Source organism: Oryzias melastigma, linkage group LG19, assembly GCF_002922805.2.
Source record: "Oryzias melastigma strain HK-1 linkage group LG19, ASM292280v2, whole genome shotgun sequence".
NCBI lineage: Eukaryota > Metazoa > Chordata > Actinopteri > Beloniformes > Adrianichthyidae > Oryzias > Oryzias melastigma.
The window spans coordinates 7,196,132-7,215,844 of NC_050530.1; the positions used below are offsets into that span (position 1 = coordinate 7,196,132).

Below are 19,713 nucleotides of genomic sequence, written 5' to 3' on the forward strand. Positions count from 1 at the left end.
CATTTCACAACATCATTCTAAAGCCATTCTTTGGCAGCGTGTCTGCGTTTCTCCCCCGAAAATTGCAGTGTCTAAAGTAACGAATGTCTGTTTGAGCTGGAATTTATTTAGGAGAGGACTCAATTGGAAAATATTCGGCATTGTGCATCTAAAATAAAAGTTTTCTGCTGATCTCTGCGAGCTCAGTGGAGAATTTGGGTGAAGGTGTTACGGTTCTGTCAGAGCAGACTCTTCCTGAAAGGGGCGGTCTCACTCTGTGACATCAGCACGCTTGTTTTTGTTGGTATGGGAGGGGCTGATTTTTAGAACGAGGGTTTTTAGAGGATTACTCAGAAATGCATCAAAATACTACTTTGGAGTTCTTTATAGTTTGGATTGAAAAAAATAATACACTTAAAAGCTCAAAAAGGTTGTTTTTTCATGGTATGGCCCCCTTTAACTAGCTTTATTAATACATTTACAAACATCATTAATGTGTTTATAGGATATTTATAAAACATTTATTAACACAAAAACTCCTAACTTGTCTGCTTTGAAGTCAGCATCTTGCAGAAACATGCAAAACCAATTGCATTGGGAAGGATTATATTTTTTTTTTATTGACATAGCAGCTTAAAAATGTTTAAAATGTTCAAATGAGTTGAATTTCTTATTTCTTATTTTCTTGTCTATAGTTCTAAATATTAGTATATTAACATCTATTATTTTTTTCCATTATATCTTCCTTTTAGATGAAAGAATGTTTGAATAAGAAGTGGTGGTTGGGGCCACCTAGTGGCCATGAAGACACTTTTCACTCTGCAGAAAAGCTTAGGTTGCTAAATCCTTTTGGTATGCGAGTAACTATGACTGCTGAAGCTGAAGTCACGATTATGTTGTGTAAGAAGAAATCCCACAGATATGAAGTACTTTTTCTTTATTCACAGTTAATAAAAAGTTATAGGAACATTTGTTGTGTATATGTGCTATTCTCTAAAGAGTTTTCCTAATGTTTCTAAAAAGTAATACACTTTAGACTCAATGTTTACTGAATTCAGAATATAATACTCCATAACTAGACAAGCTGTTTCTAAAATGTTAATTAACCTTTATTTATGATTTTAGTGATGACAAACTAACATGAAAAAATTAAATTGAACAACAGTTCTGCTTTTATTTCTATTTTGTGTCATTTTTAGGGGATTTTTTTGTGAAATTGTCCACCAGATGGCAGCATTAGTTTTTAAAAAGAAGGAAGAATCATCACTTTAGATTTTATTTCAATGTTTTCATTTTTTTCTATAAAAAAACACTTGTGTACTAAAAGTACAGTACTTTTCAAATAGTGAAGTTAAAGTTACAATAGATTCAGATTATAAAACAATATCATACTTTTTATAACCTTTAAAGTTAGATTTAAATTATCCTTTAATATCCAAGTCTGACCCCCAATAGGAGGTTCAGAACACAGCATAATGAGTTGAGGATTGATCAAAGAAATGCTAAATGGGCTCGACCCAGCTGTTTGCTTTGTTTGCTGGATCGCTTTGATGTCAAATGGGCAGCAGATTAATTTTTCCACTTAAGTAGGCAGATCTAATAAGACAGGCCGTATTCATTTCTAACTGGCTGCACAGATTATGTAAGGATATTTACATTTGTTTGGCACCGTTTTGAATCCAAAGTGACTTCCGAGGCTGATAAGATATCAATATTTCAGCTCCTGAGCTCCTGCAGGTCAGGGTTTCTCTCCCTCCTGCTGGGGAGAATCATCCCATTTTTGCTAATCCTTGTGGATTTTATTTCCTTGGAGCTGCTCACACATTCTAAATAAAATTCTCATTCAACTGACATATAGTTTTTTTTTCATCTCAACCTTAAAACAAAGCTGGCTCAGTGTTCTGGTGCTAACTCCGCTATCTCACCTTAGTGGCAGCCTAACAACAGAGTGTGAAGATTTAAAGTTTTAAGTCAATTAGGATCCAACCACTTCACATGTAATTAATTGTGTAGAAACTATATATTTTCCACCTTTATTTTCACAGGAGTCAGACTACGAAAGATCTACCTGGTAAAATCTATATTCTTGTACCAAACTATAGCAGCAAATTGAAGCACAAACGTATAAAAATGATGGTACGTGTTGTAAAACTCATCTGATGGCAATTTATGTAAACATTCATGTTTTATAGTGTAAACATGTTTATCTGGTAAACAGAATGTCCCCATGTTGTGTTTACTTTCCTCAGCAGTTGGACCAATTATAATTGAATGCCCCATCCGGTCAACTTCAGTGTTTGTATGCAGACATTGTTGTACCTGCAGTGCTAATATAAAGCATGCAGTCAGCAAGGGCAGTTTAATTAGATGTTGTCATAGAAACAGAGAAAACAAGCAAGAGGCCTCACCTAAGGCCTTAGTCACATCTGTCTCCTTACAGGTGATTACAGGGTGTCTGCGGGCGGAAAATGGGTTAGTCTGTATGAAATTTAAGATCTTAGACCGCTCGGTGAGCCCGAAGAGCATATTTTTTTATCTATGGGCATGCTGCGGGGGACAGGTCGTAGCGAATACGTAAAGGGGAGAAGTAGGCGAGACACAAACACCTGGTTCGGATTTTTCACTGCGGAAGATGCCCGTTAGTGCTGTTCAAGTGATGAGCGTGGGTCCCCTAATTTACGGTGTATCCAGACTGGACACAATTGGTTTGTTTAAAGTGAACCGGAGTTCATTTCCCCCAATAATCTAGACCCTGGTCCTGGACCCGAAACCATTCTCAGATCCATCTTTTGAGGTGGTCTCTGTTAATTTCTAATCAGACTGATCTTTGGTTTGGTCTGAGATCACCGAGTCTCGGAGCGGAACAACTGGACCAAAACAACCACCTTAGCCGGAGGTCACATGATGTAAGCAAAGTAGGAATCAAGCAACAGGACAAATGCGAAGCAACAATTGTCAAGTTATCAAAGAGGGAAGAAGGTCTAACTACTAGCTTGTTGTGAAAACAGTTATCACACACTTTTCCGTGTCTCGTTACGCGGCACTTGCCTTGCGCTTTTAGCAGAATTCTCTTTAAAACAATGCCGTAACACCACAACAAGGAAACACAACTCATTGAAATGTGTTAGGGTTAGCCTGTCACTGTTTTCACGACAATCTATGTCACAAACACTTATCATCCTACCTTCACAGCCGGTGTCTTGCCAGTAACCGCCTTCATAAAACCGCCAAAGTAGCAGTATAAAGTTCTATACTTGACGATAATACAGACAATTAAAATTGATCAGCCAAATGTAAAGTTTGAATAAGTGAACAATCCTGACAAGAAATCCAAAGCGCCGGACTTCCTTAATTTCCATCTTTTGTTACCCTTGTAATTCCTGGCCAATGAGTGAAGAGATCTTTAGTCATGTGATTTTGTCTACAAGTTTTGGTCTGAAACAGGAAAGTCCGTTTGACGGCAGTCTGAATACAAACCAAATGATTTTTCCAATCTAAATACACCCTTGGAATTAAATAAATTAGCTAATCAGAGTGTAGTTTGTAAGGGCATTCTATGGGCACATACAAATCACGTGCACATCCTGTGCGTGCTGCATTTGCATGTGGCCATAAGCAGGCGGTACTCAACTAAATGACTAAAAAGTGGCGTGTGGGCTCCGAACGACAGTATCACCTGTACACCAGAAGTTTATGTAACTTCCTTACAAATACTTAACATTAAACCAACGCCACGCACAATAACAGTATTTTCCATTTCCATAACTTCTCTTGAGGTGGCTGTATGAGCCACAAGGGAACGGTAAAACTCACCTGTGCTCACTTTAAGATGCGTCTGCCACTCCATGACCCACCACGGGCTTACAACCCAAAACCTCAAGAGCAAGTGGCTGCAGACATCAGCCACCAGAAGCATAAGTCCTGGACCCCCTTATCTCTGGAAAATTTTATTTTAACTGGCCACCCTAACAATTACAAATGCTCAATTTTTAAGCTTTAATTTAAAAAAAATTGTTCAATTTTGATCACTTTTTGAGTTTGGGTTAAGGCAGGGGTGTCAAACTCAATCGCATAGTGGGCCAAAATCCAAAACACACCTTAGGTGTGTGAACAAGATAAACGTTTATTGAACACACTGAAGCTAACTTTTTAAAACTTTAAAACCGTAACTTTTTAGTATAAGTACGAACTAGATATATATCCTTACCTGTGATAATGCTAGTATGAATGCTGTAAGCTGAATTTGGCTGCTGAAGATGCTGAAACTGATTGTTAAAATGCTGAAGCTGATAGCCAGCTAAAATATTAGTTAAATGCCAAATTAGCCTAAAAAACAAAATAGAATCTTAGATTAGCCAAAACAGCTAGCATGTCGCAGAAAAAATAGCTAAACTCCAAAAAAGCTAGAAAAATAGAAAAAAACTAAATTTGTCAAAACAGCTAGCGTTTAAATATTAGCCTGACTCCAAAACAGCCTTAAAAAAGCCTAAATTAGCCAAACCAGCTAGCATATAACTGAAATTTTAGCTAAACTTTAAAACAGCCTAAAAAAATAATTTAAAAAAAGCTTAAATTAGCCAAAATAGCTAGCATATAACTGAAATTTTAGCTAAACTCGAAAACAGACTAAAAACTGGAAAAAAAAGCCTAAACTAGTCAAAACAGCTAGCCTGTAGTTAAAATATTAGCTTAACTCATAAATAGCCTAAACAATCTTGGTAAAAGTTAAAATATTCTAAAAAGCTAACAGAATGTCAATTTTTGAAGCTCTAAAACCGTAACTTTTAAACATAATTATGCATAATAAAAAGGCAAGAATATTACTCCAGAATAAATCAACTTAAACCTTAAATAACTTTCAATATTTTACTCTCCATAAGAATATACTTTCTTAAAATGATAAAAGTTAGAAATAAGTGCAAGATAACATTGGGCTATTAATAAAATAAAAGGATCTGGTGGGCCGGATCTGGCCCCCGGGCCTCGACTTTGACACATTTGGGTTAAGTTTTATAATTATCACTCTTGGTCAGTTATGTCAGGCGCTTGTCTGCATCAAGGTATTCTCCAAAAACCTTCAGCATCCGTACGAGTAAACCCCCCTTAGTGGCACATCTGGCTTTGGCTTTAGTCCTGGTGGACCAAGGTGATTCTGTTCAACATTTACAAGTAGATATCTGCTAGATTTTATCTTTAACCACCTTTTTCTTTAAGATCATAGCATGCGGATGCGATGCCACAGTTGGTGTTTCTTTATCTAAAATCTTCCTATAATGATCATTTGTTGTAACAAAAGTGAGAGAAAAGGGATTCAAATGTTTGCTTAGAAAGAGAGGAGCTCACTTCTCACTCGTTGGGTTAGAACTTCAAACAAAATGTTCTTATTTAAGTTTAGTCCCACACTGCTTACGCTTTGGAGTGGCTCCAAGACAAGGATCGATAGAAACCTCGTAGACCAGCGTCTCCTCCATCTTTGCTGTGTTTAGAGTGTGATTTGATAAAATCTCCCCTCGTAGAGCCGCGCCGCGATGGGCCGTGTGCCTCATAGCCTAATATGGGGGTACCCTCTGGGTTAGGGAGTGATCCTTCAGTCTTCTTTTGTGTCTTCTCCTTTTCCTCCCCATCTTCATTCTCTCCCTCTTCTTTTTCTTCCACTGCTACTTTAACTGTTGTGGGGATCTGTTCCACTCCCTCTCCTCCTCAGGCTCTCTTTCACTCAAGCCTCTCCTCACTTTGGTAAGTGGACACAGTCTAAGAGGGACTAGAGCTTGGTGGTTTTTTCTTCCTGTCTCTTCAGTTTAGACGCCTTTTGTGTTACAGTAAGTAAACTGTTTGCTATGAATTATTGCCAAAGTTGGAGGGAAACTTGAATATGTTTTGATTGTTATTAAAATCCTAGTCTTATCACTTTTTCAGAATTGATATGTTGCATAGGAATGGATGTATTTCACTGATTTCACACACTTAAAGAGTTAACTCAATATGAATTAGCTTGTGTTCTTAAAAACCACAAATTCGTATTCATTTTACTAATAAAATGTTTAAAAGTTTGTATGCACGTGTTTTCCTCTTTGGGGAAACTTTCGAGTGCAGCTGGCCAATAACGCCACACAGGAAAAAGTGAACGGCTTATCTCTGCGTGCTTTTACGTTGGAGGGGTTTGGTTAGGGAATGACATCATGAGAACTGTAAGTGGGGGAGTGTGGGGGTCCCACAGAGGGCTCTGGGTAATGAGTTCCAGGTTGTTTTGGTCCTCAGGATGACCCTTCCCCTCCCCCCATGGCTAAACCATATACAATATTTCTAGGAAAAAAATATATTACCTGTTAAATCTTGAATGCTAAAATTTCAAAAGATTTCATTGTTGTTCCTTAACCAAAAATATTTATTAGGAAAGATTTAATCTAATGAAAACGTTTTTTTTATATGTTCTTGTGGTATTTAACTCCTAATGGGGGACACATTTAAAGAAAATTAAGCTTAAAACTTGATTTCTGAGTATTTATTTAATCAAATCAGTCAATAAAATGCTGTTAGGGTTTACTCCATATCAACAGTCTGGCCCATAACTTTAAGAAAGTATTCAGACTGGACATATTTGGCTAGTTTAAAGTAAACCAGAGTTTGTTTCCCCGATATTCCAGAACAAATTTCCACACTAACCGGACTCTGGTACAGGACCAGAAATCACATTCGGATCCATCTATCAAGGTGGACCTAGTTAGTTTTACTGTTTCCTTAGTCTGAATAGGCTCTGTGCTCGGAGTGGAACAACTAGACCCAAACAACCACCGTACATCATGGGATGTAAACAGAGCAATGATAAGACACAGTAACTCATTGAAATTTGATTTGGATTAGTGGAGGCTCATTAAAACTACTTTTAACGTGATAAACATTTATTCTCACTCTGTTTTCTCAATAATCTATATGTCCATCCATCCATTTTTCTTTTTCTTTTATGGCAGGGGTGTCAAAGTCAATCGCACAAGGGGCCAAAATCTAAAACACACCTAAGGTCGCGGTCCCAACAGGATAATGATTTATTGACCACTCTAAAACGAAATTTAAAAAACTCTAAAAATTGTATCTTTTTAACATGAATATGAATAAAATAACTTTCAATATTTTACTCTCTGTAAAAATATATTTTTCTCAAAATTATACAAGTTAGAAATAAGCACAAGATAACATTGTTCCATTGATAACAATAAAATCAAATGATCTGGAGGGCGGGATATCATTTTACTGGTGGGCCGGATCCTGCCCCCGGGCCTTGACTTTGACACATGGTTTATGGGGTCATTGGCCTGCCAGAACCTAACCTGGCTCCTGCTGGACGAAGGCAGCGTACACCCTGGACAGGTTGCCACCATTGCCATCAAAATGTCATAAGTCAGTGTATCGTCATCTTCTCGGTAACCGCCTTACAGCACGTCTCCGCTAAACCAGAGTAGCTTGAAAAGTGTTCTACCTGATGTTGATACAAACGTATAAAATTGGTTGGCGAAATCTAAAGTTTGAATAAGGGAAAGATATTGACAAAGATTGTAAAAGGACCTCTAGTTTTTTTTTCTTTCACTGCGTTGCCCCGCCCTAGAAACTCTTGTCCAATGACTGAATAGATATTTAGTCACGTGGTTTAGTTTACAAGCCTTGGTCCGATACAAAATAGTGCATTTGGAAGGGTTCAAGACTCAATCCGGACAAAATCAAGCGGACTTGGCTCAGACTTCTCCAGTCTGAATACACCCTTAGTGAACTGTAGCCGCTCTGCAGAGACTATGTCAAGAAAACGTGTCAGATTTTGACTAAAAATCTAAAAATAAAAGTTATCCTTTCTGCTTCCACTTTTATCTTCTCTGATTAGATGACACAATCCTTTCCTATCATGTCTTTTCATGTCACTTCTTTTTAGTTTTAGTGGCTACAAGTGTCTTCATTTCATGGCTAAAAGGTCTTTTATTTGTTTAGGGTCTCTTTTTCGGCAATATCTAAAAGTCACTGGCCTTGTTCGTGTGCCACAGAGTTCACACAGTCCCCACCTTAACCTTGTTAAAGGTGTGAGCCAGCGCTCGGGAGGTGGGCCTAACTCCCGGATCTGTGCTGAAATGGCTCCTGGTGAAATTTAACAGAGTTATAATTCCCGTCACCTCTGGCTTACCTCTCTATTTCCTCTCTGCTGCACCCCTCTGCTTCTCCCTCTTCATCTTTTGCTTTTCTCTCCTGGCTTCCTGCTGTGCTGTCCTTTTTCGTGTCCTTTCTCCTGTCTCCTCTTTCATTTTTTCATCTTCAGTTTTATTCTTCTGTCTGTTTCGACAGGCCTTTCTTGAACCTTTCTTTATCTCAATTTTTTGTGTTTATTTTTCTGTTTGTGCTTTGCTTAGAGCTGAAAATGTTCACATCTACAACCTTTGAGAAGTCACACAAAAGTGTGGTCTTTTTAGAGGAAAAGCTCCAACTGCTGCTGCAAACTTTTCTTTGTGAAGTCCGCCGTGGTGGAAAAGACAGAGCAGGATACAGCAGTCGTCTGATCATTTTTTTGGTGAAGCAAAGCGGGGTCAGAAGTTGTTTGCTGAAAAAGCGGACACAGATGCATAAATCTGAAGAGGCAAAGAATGGCACTCTGTTCCGTTGTGTCGCTTGTTTAACCTGACTGACTGAAGATGTCTCCTCGAATTGTTTGGGTGTGCTTGGTTTATGTCTTTATTATTTGGGTTATGGTCTTTAAGACGGGATTGGGCCATCCGGTTGCCGGGATACCAGAGCTGCTGAACATACCTGGCTCACGAACAAGTGTTTAAATATTCTCGGTCCAGTTCATTTGTCTTGCTGGCCGAGCGGGGTGCGCATTTTCTTCATTCTCTCTGTCCTATCTGCTGGTTCTATTTTTGCAGCAATAAAGCAAACACATTTTGAGTTGTTTAAAGAATATCAGGAGTAAGGGGCAATGTCAAGCTGAGACATATTTGTCTGAGTGTCTAAAAAGCTTTCAATACACACTATTTTGTGACAAAGCTATTTTTTAATGTCTTTTGCCAGTAATTATATAATTATTTTAGAATTTATGGCATAGGATAGCTTCATTTGCCCTAGGTATCAGATCAATAAAGTTTTATTCTTTTTTAAAAACTGCAGTTTTCTAGGACATAAATTCTGCAGACCCACAGTAGTTCATTAGAATTTCGCCTCCGAGTTGTGAGTGGGGCCCATTGACTGCATAAGAGAACTGGACTGAGTGACCCCTCCCCCGTTGCATCCCAAACAGCAAGCACTTGGTGGCTCCAAGAAGCCAAAATCCCATAGACTTCTATTGAGAAATAAACAGCTATTATGAGTCATATTTGTGAGAATACCATATTTTTCGGAGTATAAGTCGCAGTTTTTTTACATAATTTAGCCAGGGGTGCGACTTATACTCAGGAGTGGCTTATTAGTGTTTTTTTTGTAAACATAAATAGGCTCATATATTTGCTATTTTCGCACTAACAACCGGTCGCCCTTCAGTGGTTGTATCCCCTAACAGCCACTAGAGGGTGCTGCATATGCGTATCAGTATTTGTTACTGACAGTTCCAGAAGAAGAAGCGTTGTCCAAAACAAACATGGATGAGAATATAATTATTGAACTTAAATATTTTTCTTATACGCATCAAAAGATTAGTATTCTTGCTTTTATTTATTTATTTATTTTTAGCTACGCTGGGAATGGTGGATTTGTTCTAAAACATCAAACTTCTTTACCAAAAGTGCGACTTATTTATGGTTTTCTTTTTCTTGATTAGATATTTTTTGCCCTTGCTACTTATACTCTGATTTGACCTATACTCGGGAAACAATCCTTGCACTGCTACCTGTTTTCGTGGTTATCGCGTAAAACTTTGAGTTCTTAGTTTTGTTAAATTGGTAGTAGATCCTTTGGCTGTATCCATCCAGTATAAGACATCTGCTGTAGCTAGACTGCTCCCACATCGCACCTTAGCCGTGTGAGTTTGGGGTTAGGCTCGTGACCCTGGAAGGAACAAAATGATAAAGAAGAAGATGAGTTGAAGAAAAAAAGATTTTATCGACCGTTTGAAAAGCTCAAACTGAAGTTGGATGAGCTGAGTGTGAGTGTGGCGGAATCATTTCTCAGGAGGTTAAAACACTATTTTCTTTAGCTTGTTTGTTTATTTGTTCAGTAAACTCGTGTTTTTAAATGATATTTATATCATTTTTAAATGAACCATCCACACTCATGGTGGGAGTTGGAGGGAACCACACAAAGCTGCTGATGTCCGTAGATAACTGGGTTCGCTTCGTCGTCCGTGGAGGTCAAAGACATCAAAGGAGAGCCCTGGAGATGTGTGCTGGTAAATTTCAGGGAGTCCGGTCTCCACTTCCTCGCCGCCCTGCTCGCTCATGCATACTGAATGCATCCGCCGTGACATGCATTATGGCACCAGGATGAGTCACAACGTGTTTTGCATGCTTGCGTTTCGAGCGTGTGGATGTGGATCTTTGTGCGCGCGCGTTCCAACTTAAAGTTCAGTCGTCTGAGCGCTGCCCCTCGCTGCCCCTCGCTAATCCCTTCCCAGAATGGCTGTTGCCGGGCAAAGAAATGACCCAACGGGACTCTAATGGGACTTAATCCTTAATACTCATTCATGACAGTAGTTTATGTGGATTGTCACCTACGTGTAATTCCTCTTTTTTAGCAGAGATGCTCCAATGGCGATAACGCCGCTCTCTCTGGAGCAAAAATCAACCCTTTAAGCACCTGTTTATCGCTAACCTTTGCACTAAAAACTCCAAAACAGATGAACAGAGTTAGTGCAGCTGCCTCCAGTCGGTATAATTTGCCTGTCCTGAGCTTTGGCAATTAGCATTTCCTGTACACACAGAGTGTAACACGAGCTACAATGTCATATTAGTGGCAGCTGTCTAATACAGGCTCACTTCTACTAACTAGCTAAATAGCAAGATCACTGGTAATGTAATCTTAGATGAAGAAGAACATGCCGGACGTATTGATGTTGGACGACCTTCACTGTGTTTATGTAATAAAGATGAAATACAATTATTGCCCTTCTGTCGTCTGGGACTGTGGCGACATATACTGCAGTTTGTCTTTCTGTCACTTACAACACATCATTTTTTTGTTCATATTAAAGATTAACTTTTTTCTTTGAATGAACTAACCTGTATATAATTTATAGATTAGTAAATATACTGTAGAATTAGTCAGATTAGAACCACATTTAATTTTTAGTCGTATTAGCCGGATAATCGTTTCTTTTGTTGGGTATTAGATAGAGAACATATCGTGTAAAAGTATATCAGCTCCCAGACTCTATTTCTGTCGCCTAAGAAAATAACCAGACCTCCACACAAATGCAAATCTTTAAAATCAATTGTTTAATGCTGAGCAGCCGAGTATTTTGGAGACGGGTAAGCATGTCAGGATGGGGTATAAATACGATTGTGTAAGGCTCAGCTTTATAAATACTCCTGGCATTTGTGTCTAAAGACGTCCCCACAGGAGGCCTGAGTACATTCAGTGCTGTTATGGGTTTTTGACATTTTATTGACTGAACACTCTTTATGCAGGTAATAGATGGCAAAATCTATAGATTTGTTTTCTGTGTTACAATTTTTATAATATTTTTTAAATGTAAATACAAGTTTTTATGTTTTTGATTTAAAAATTGATTATTTTATCAAAAAAATGTCCCTCTTTTTAAAAATAAAATAACTATTTATGCATAAAAAATGTTATAAATACAATTAAAACCTGCCTGATTTGTAATTACGTCTTGTTTTTGTTTTCTTCAGATATTAAAAAAGATCTCTATGAAACTTTCAACTGCTAATCTATCAATTGATAGTTTTATTCCTCCTTTTTTTAATAGTAAAAACTATAAACTTTGTCTTTTTTTCTAAATTCAATGAAAGCTTATAATTATTAAACCAATATTTAAGTTTGACCATTTCAATATTTTGTAATAAATGTCTTAATTTTTTTCCTGAAGAAAAAAAGTTGTATCATCAGTAAATAGAACACATTTCAATACATTTGAGACTTCACAAATTTTATTTATTTACAAAAGAAAAAGAATAGGACCCAGTATTGATCCTTGTGGGATACCACACTCAGTATTCATGTATTTTGAGGAATGACCGGCAAACTGTACATGTTGTTGCCTTTTATGCAAATACCTCATATATAAAGCTAAAAGCAGCCAATTAAAATAATATTTTTTTACAGACTCACATTTGGAAATATGATCAGAATACAAAGAATATCACATTGTATCATCTGTGCAGCTGTTTTAGGACTCTGCTCTTGAAATTAGTCCAAAAGTCCAAACTTTTTACAATAAATTTGCTTTGTTTACCAGGCTGAATGGGTTCTCCTCCTTCTACTCCTTTCACTTTTCCTCTTTAAACGTGCATTTTGCTTCGTCTCCCCTCTCCCGGGATTGCCCAGATCTGACAACAGCCAGCCTACACCCTGTGCAGGAAACCCGTCCCTCTGAGACGAGTACAAAGTCATGTTTTATGTACTGGATGGGGGCCTGTTTGTTCCTGCCGCCATGTCAGAAATTTCAGTTTCTCATCTTACAAAAAAGGAATAAAATCATTTTTCCCCTTTTATGAATCGATGTAGCACCTCCTCATTTCAACTTAGTAAGGGTGACTACTTAAGACTACAGTCACATATCTTAAAATGCCAATGCGTGGCAACCTAAATACACATTTTTTTTAGCAAACTCAGCAAGTGTTCGCGCATTTGTAATCAAGAGGCGGCAATCGCATTTTTATACGTCGTGCAGCGCCCACAGAGATTTAAGGAAAAGATTAAAACTTAAAAGTCTGTAGCCACCTGGCCACAATTGGAGGTTGTTTGATGGCAGGTCAGTGGCAGGCGGGTGGCAGGAAGGCAGCAGCACGATAGTTGACTCATAGGAGGGTCTCAAAGGTCCCTAGAATTGTCTGACGATTGTTCGTATTCAGACCGCCACCCTCCTGCCCCTGTGCTGCCGTCCCACTGCTACCATACGATTTTTTTATCTTAGGTCAGTGTCAGGAAGGCAACAGCGCGATAATGACTGGAGGGTCTCCAAAATCATCTGATGATCGGCCGATTTTAGACTGCCACCCTCCTGCCGTCCGACTGCCACCGTCCGATTGTTAAAAATCGTGGAGTTTTTTTTTACAAGGGCTGCTGACATGGTTGTTGACCGCACGTCAATCTGGCGATCCTGGCCACTGTGGGTCCATATGGGGAGAGGTAATTGATGCTGCACAAACCTCATCAAGGTGTTGATTCATTTATGTATCGCTTATTGATCGGAAGAACCACAAGCAGACCAAACTCAAACCTGCTTTTTCAACATTACCAAAAGACACAAACTTGACATAATTCAAACAATTGATTAGTCTCCCAGCTCCAACGTGGTTGTTAACTGTTTCATTATTAGCTCATAAGCACACTGCATACAAGTAGTCTTCATCCAGCTTTGCTTTGAGCTCTAAGTAAGCCACTTATGTTGTATTGATTCTTTTACAGGTAAACAATTATGTGAAGAGCAGAGAGGAATGCAGCCTCATCCATCCTGCCAATAAACTCCTGCTGTCCTGGCCTGGATGTGTTCACCGCAGGGATCCTCCCGGACCACTGAATGTTGACAACAACAGCTCATCGCAGCCTGATCTCCACTATCGCTGTGATCTGCCAAGGTTGGGTTATTTGAAAAAACAAAGGCTAAAGCAATTTGTCGAACTGAGATATTATTTTTTTATTAACTCCTGACACGGTCAAGTGTCTGTCTTAAATTTAGTGAAGCATAAAAAGCTTTGTCTTACATGAACCTTTATTTTTTTAGACTCTCAGATCTAAAAAATGGGCAAACCTGTACGGGTCACACAGGTGGCCCACATGAAATATTAAGGTTGTGGAATATTTGTTGAACTTGGAGACATTTCACATATAAATAGTTAACGATACACCTACCACACGCATGACGATTGTATGTTCCATTTTCATGAGGTGATCGTATGAGCCTTTTAGATGCGACCCTCCAGGGGCCACAAAAACCTTCAACGTCATGTGACTACAGCTTTAATTACTCTGCAGTCACATTTCCTGTTTCTACTCGTGTATTTCCTGTGTTTAGCCTGTTAAACAACTTAAGTAATCATTTAAACTGTTTTATTTTCGAACTTCGGGGTATAAAAGGTGCTGAAATCAACATTTTTTTAGTTTGTAAGTGAAGTGTCGATTTTTTTAACTGAGGTTGACTCACACCAGAAATATTAAATCAGACATTTTGTTTCTAGTTGTCATTATATTGTAAGAAATGAACTTTTTCCCCTGCAGGTGTTACCGTGCTTGTGGTTGGAGGACGTCCCTGTGTTCCCTGCTGGCAGGAGCCATCCTAGAGGCCACCGTGGCTCTCGGAGCTCGCTCCTCTCTGCTTTGTCCTCCCCCACAGTGCCCCAACAGCCACATTGTGCTGAAAGGTGCGTTTCACTCTTGGTGTGGTCATCTATGGGTTTTAACACGACACAAGTGAACAATTCCAAGGTAATTAGTGGAGGAGAAGGTGAAGTAAAGACTTCTCACTATTCCCCTGAGCTCTCCTGTTCTCCTCCTCTTTGCCCTTTTCCCACACGGTTCTTAACCACATCAGTCTGGCGTGGTTGGGGTCTGCTGTTGATCCCAGTGGTTGCTCTTTTTCCTTTCTCTTTATTCCCTTGGTGCCCTTTTTTTCCTCTCTCATTATACCTCCAACAATGTTTCCATGACATTTTCCTATTCAGACTCATCTTTAAAAAAAGTTCTAGAAAGCACACTTAAGAATCTGCAAAACGTGCATTTTATTTATTTTATCACTTTAATTATAGTTCCCCTTGACAATTTTAGTTTTTAATTAAAATAAATGTTCCCAGTAGTGTTTTAATTATGATTATGACGTTTTTAACCAAAATCCCACAACCTAAATGTCTTAAAAGGACAATTTTCATGTTGATCTGAGGCCTGTCCAGGACAGTTTGATTGACAAAGATTTAAAAGGAGAAATACTCAGAAATGCAAAAACAAAATGATTTTTTATTACATTTGTTCTCTTTCATAAGGAAAATGCCACAAATGCATGTTAAAAACAAAAAAAAAAAAGGATTTTAATCGGAGGGGAACTTTAACAAACACAGAAAACTGAATTCTAGGATACTTTTTTTTCTTTAAAGCTGTCATTTTAAAAGTTGATATTTTTAAATTCCTCTTCCTGTCGCACTCTTATTGTCTCTTCATGACTTCAATGTAAGCTAATCCTGAGGATGCTGTATCTTTGGTAAGATCAGTGAGACTTTAGTGAACACGAAAGTAAGCAAAATTATTCATCTTGGTGTTTTTTCTGGATAACTCAAACTTTGTCAGACAATATTTCTGTTCAGCGGTAGGTAGAAGTGTGTGGTTGATGTCTTCAGCGTAACCTCTTTCTGCTTGTAATCCAGCCAAGATGTGAGAACATATGGAAGTCTTGGCAGGAGTGATGTTGAATCGATCTGCTTTTCTTCGGTTCTTAAATGCAGCATCAAAGAAACGGCTGCTGAGCCTTCTGCAGAAACAGAACTTCTTGTGGAAAAGCTGACATTTAGATTTGGGGAGACACCTTCAGTGCTGTTTTATGTAGAAACTGGCCTCTGTCTGCAGAGATAAGAGACTGAATTGCAGTTTTTTTTTCTTAAACTTGAGTCATCGGCGAGTTTGGGAGAGGTTCTGTCTGGCTACAGCCCTCACAGATGCATTTGTGTGTTGGGATAGAGAAATGATCCGTCCTCGTAAAAGCCTTTTAATCTCCAAGCTTTAACAGGGTCTGAGTTGGGTTTCAAACTTGGAGAGTACTTATTGTTTTCCTACCATTTTTGGTATCGTTCCTCTCTTCTGTGTTCCAGTACTCTTAATCTTGAATGAAAATAAGATTTTTTTTTAGCTAAAATATGTGTATTGTTGTATCCTATAATTTTATTTCAATACTACACTATTTTATGTGGTAAAAAGAATCACATGATAGTTTTTTAAGCTTTTTTACATGCATAAATAATAAAACTCGACATCTTCTGTATTTTTTGAGGCTTTTATTTTGTAGGATGTTTTTCTTTTTCTTGTTTAATTACTATTTCACTGTCGCCTTGAGTTTTTAGGTTAAAAACATAGCAGATGATTCAAAAATAATCTGTAAAATTTGACATTTTCAGGAAATCTAATGTTAATATTTGTTGCATAAAGACTGAAATTTTGCCACAGTGGAGAAAAGTTCACAAAAAAACCCAAACTAAACATTGATTACTCTTAAGAATGACCAGAGTATTTGGAATACTTGAGTACTGGATGGGCGGGGATGGCTGGAATGTTTTTCTCCGGCTTATCTCCACGCCAGCGTCACCAGAGTGAAGTGGAAAGCGTTTTGCTGGTTCTTGTGATGTGTATAAATGATTTGGTGCATGCCCGCCTCATTAATCATTGCACTCTTGGAGGGAGGTCAGAGAGAACTTTAGCCGGATGATAAACTATATTTTACAGGCCGGGCGGTCATGTGACTGGGGAAAGAGTGGCAGGTTCTGGTCGGGAAGGTAACCCACTGATGGAAAGAGACAAAGTGGTTTTGTTGGAAAAGACCAGGGTCAAGTCAAGGTCAAGACATGGGTTAGAATTGGAAAAAAATGCTGAATATGAAAATAATTTGCTGCTTTTTTTTTTTTTTCATTGCATTTGTCTTTTCCAATTATGTGAATTCTGCCCAGTTTATGTTAGGTGAGTCATTTAATTTTTAATTCATTTACGTTTGTTTTTACATGATTAAGGTTTTGTTAAATACTGTAAACTTATGCCGTTTTAGACCTTTTCTAAGACATAGTATCTGTAGAGCAGCAGTAGAAATTCATCTCTGAGTTGTGGGCAAAACCACTGATGCGGAGGAACTCCGCCCCCATTTCCCTTGCTGTCGCTGAGAGTTCTCGGTTTACATGTTCTCCTGCTAGCTTACAGTCCCTAACAGCCCAAGCCTAACATTACCGATGCAACAACAGAAATGGCGAGTAATATCGGAGCTATACATTCCTACAGTTTTGAGAATAGAATATAAAAGAACACAATAGAATAGAATAGCTTTATTTTTATAGCACTTTTTACAGAAAAAAACGACATAAAATCCAACCAAAACACAGAGAGGTCGTAAAATCTAATAAAAGTCAAAATTCGAGTTAAGACAAGGACTAAAAACGACTAATAGCTCTCCTGAATAAAATAACCCAGGATTTAAAACACTGAAGGGAGCCAATTGGACGCAGAAACGATTGGACGCAGTGACGTTGCTCCGCCTCCAAAGATGAGGAGCCACAGTTTGAAAAGAGAGATTTCTTCTAATCATTGGAATTCTTAAAAGATGTTTGTTGGAAGACCTTCAGGGCTGAAGAGTACGGGGTTTTTTCGTCTGCTTCTAGTTCAAAACAGTTTGAATAAAGAATTTTTTAGAAATTTATTTTTGAGCTGAATTTTTTCTGTTTTTGTCTTGGGGTTAGGTAAACATTGTTCTGCTTCTCCTGGAGGACGTTTCAGTTTGGCCACTAGGTGGCGATCGTGCTATAGAAGGACACTTTATTCCAGAAGAAGATGACACTATGAGGGAAAAAAATACGTTTTAGACCACAAATAGTTACTTCAAAAATTATTTCCTTATTTTCAGTTTTAAAAATGAATGCCTGCAAGTAAATAAATATGTTCATTTAGTCAGCAATGTATTTTTTTGGTCAACTGAGTGTTAGCATTAGCTGTCCTACGGACTTTAGCTTTATGTGCTAAATCGATTTATATCTTTTGTGAATTGATTATTAATCTATTAAGGTTAAATCGATAAAAATCAATTCATCAATTTTTTTCAACCCAGCCCTATTTATGTCCTCCATTATGAGAAAAAGATCATGTAAAAGCACCACTTTTATTGGAGTGGATCTTTAAGTAACAAACAAGAGCATATCTGGATGTTTTTAAGTGAAAGACTGCACAACTTCATGATTAAAAATTGGAATAATTAAGATCTCTGAAATGTGCACTGAAACATACATGATGCATATAGCTTCCATATAGTATTTTATAGTGATAAATAATGAAATTAGCAAGAATTTTGGCCTGAAACTGGTTTGATTTCTTTAACTTCCAAAACAAACCAAAGGGTCCTTTCAATCCTGAGGACTGTGGGAATCAGCCATATTTCTGTCAGCTCTAAAGAGCTTTTCTTCAGATCGTTTCCTTCGTTTTTAAACCCAAAAATGCTCGGTTACACTTTTTCTCCCATCTTTCTTTGTCTCTTCTCCCCTCAGTCGTCACATCACATTGTGCTGCTTTCCAGCGTTCAGAAATGCGTCGGGGAGTCGAAGCGACGGGAAGTCTCGAGGATTTCAAGAACACATATTGTTTGGATGACAGTTGCTGCTAAAAATACTCACTGCAGGGTTGTAGAAAAACAGGGAATACGACTGCAAATCCTCCACATTATGTGCAAAAACTTGATCGAAATTCTAGAAATGACACTGTTTCCATTGAATCATAATTATGGGAACAAACACAAGCAAAGTCATACTATGAGTCATTCAAGAATTTAGCTTTAACCCTTTAATACCTTTAAACACAAAACCTTTAACATACTGTAACTTTTCAACTGCAAATACGTAGATTCTGATTCTCCTTCAGAATCTACTGGAATGACATTGATCGTGTTAACGGTTGAAAGGTTACAGCAAATTAAAGAACATAAACACTGGAGCTCCGGTGTTATTGAAGGCTAGCTCTCAAGCTACGATCACACCGCCATCAGAAACTCGCGTTTAAGTGACCTTTTCCAATGAAACGTCTATGGAAATGCGTACAAAACCCATGTTTGTCCATCACTACGCACGTTTTTAAGACTTGGGCTCTACTTACAAAACTCGTCTATTCAACATGTTGAAATTTGAATTATTTGCGCTGAAATCCCCTTTTCTCACCTTCAGAATCTGCTGGGATTGCGTTATTTGTGTAGTTCGAAGAACGTGTGTTATTTTGCTGTTGCCAGAAATGTCCCCGTGGTTAAAGGGTTAATGGAACGCTCTATATAAGTCTATATATAGCATATTTTAGAACAGTAGTCCCCAACCTTTTTCAGGTTTTGGACCATCTTAAATTAAAAAAAATATTTTCACAGATTGATCAGAACGGTGCAGAAGTTGGCATTTTTGATCTATTTTCAAAATAAAATGCTACAACAAGAAATTGTATGAAGTTGTGTGAAACACGTGAAAGGGTGTCACCGCATATTAGCATGTAGCACCGTAGTCTGAATAATTCCATGTCGAGGAAAACTCTCGGTTTTGTTTTTTAAACAGAAACTTTATTGTTCTTTGAAGTCAAAGGCTTTTATTTGGTTTTCTTATTTTTTTCTTATTTTTTTTTTCTTTATTTTTTTCTTATCACCAGTTGGAGCTGGAATTGGGTGGAGAAATTGGGTGTTAGACTGGGGCCTAGCAGACTCTTCCTTAAAGGGGCGGTCTCACTCTGTGACATCAGCACGTGAGGACCTGCTCGTTTTCATTGATATGGGAGGAGCTGCTTTTGAGAGGGTTTTTAGTAGATTACTAAGAAAGGTTCCTTTGAGGTTCTTTATAGTGAAGAATGGACAGTAATTCACTTAAAAGCTCAAAAAGTTGTTTTTTTTCG

General features: G+C 38.0%; 1 protein-coding gene across 4 annotated transcripts in view; it reads left to right on the forward strand.

Moving 5' to 3' along the window:
* The window catches only part of plce1 (phospholipase C, epsilon 1), a 98,170-nt gene that overhangs the window by 25,897 nt on the left and 52,560 nt on the right, over nucleotides 1-19,713 (forward strand). For all 4 annotated transcript variants that reach the window (XM_036217099.1, XM_036217100.1, XM_024284681.2 and 1 more), the window contains 2 exons: nucleotides 13,531-13,700; nucleotides 14,341-14,483. In XM_036217099.1, coding sequence (XP_036072992.1) covers nucleotides 13,531-13,700; nucleotides 14,341-14,483 — 313 coding nt within the window. The remainder of the gene's footprint in view (nucleotides 1-13,530; nucleotides 13,701-14,340; nucleotides 14,484-19,713) is intronic.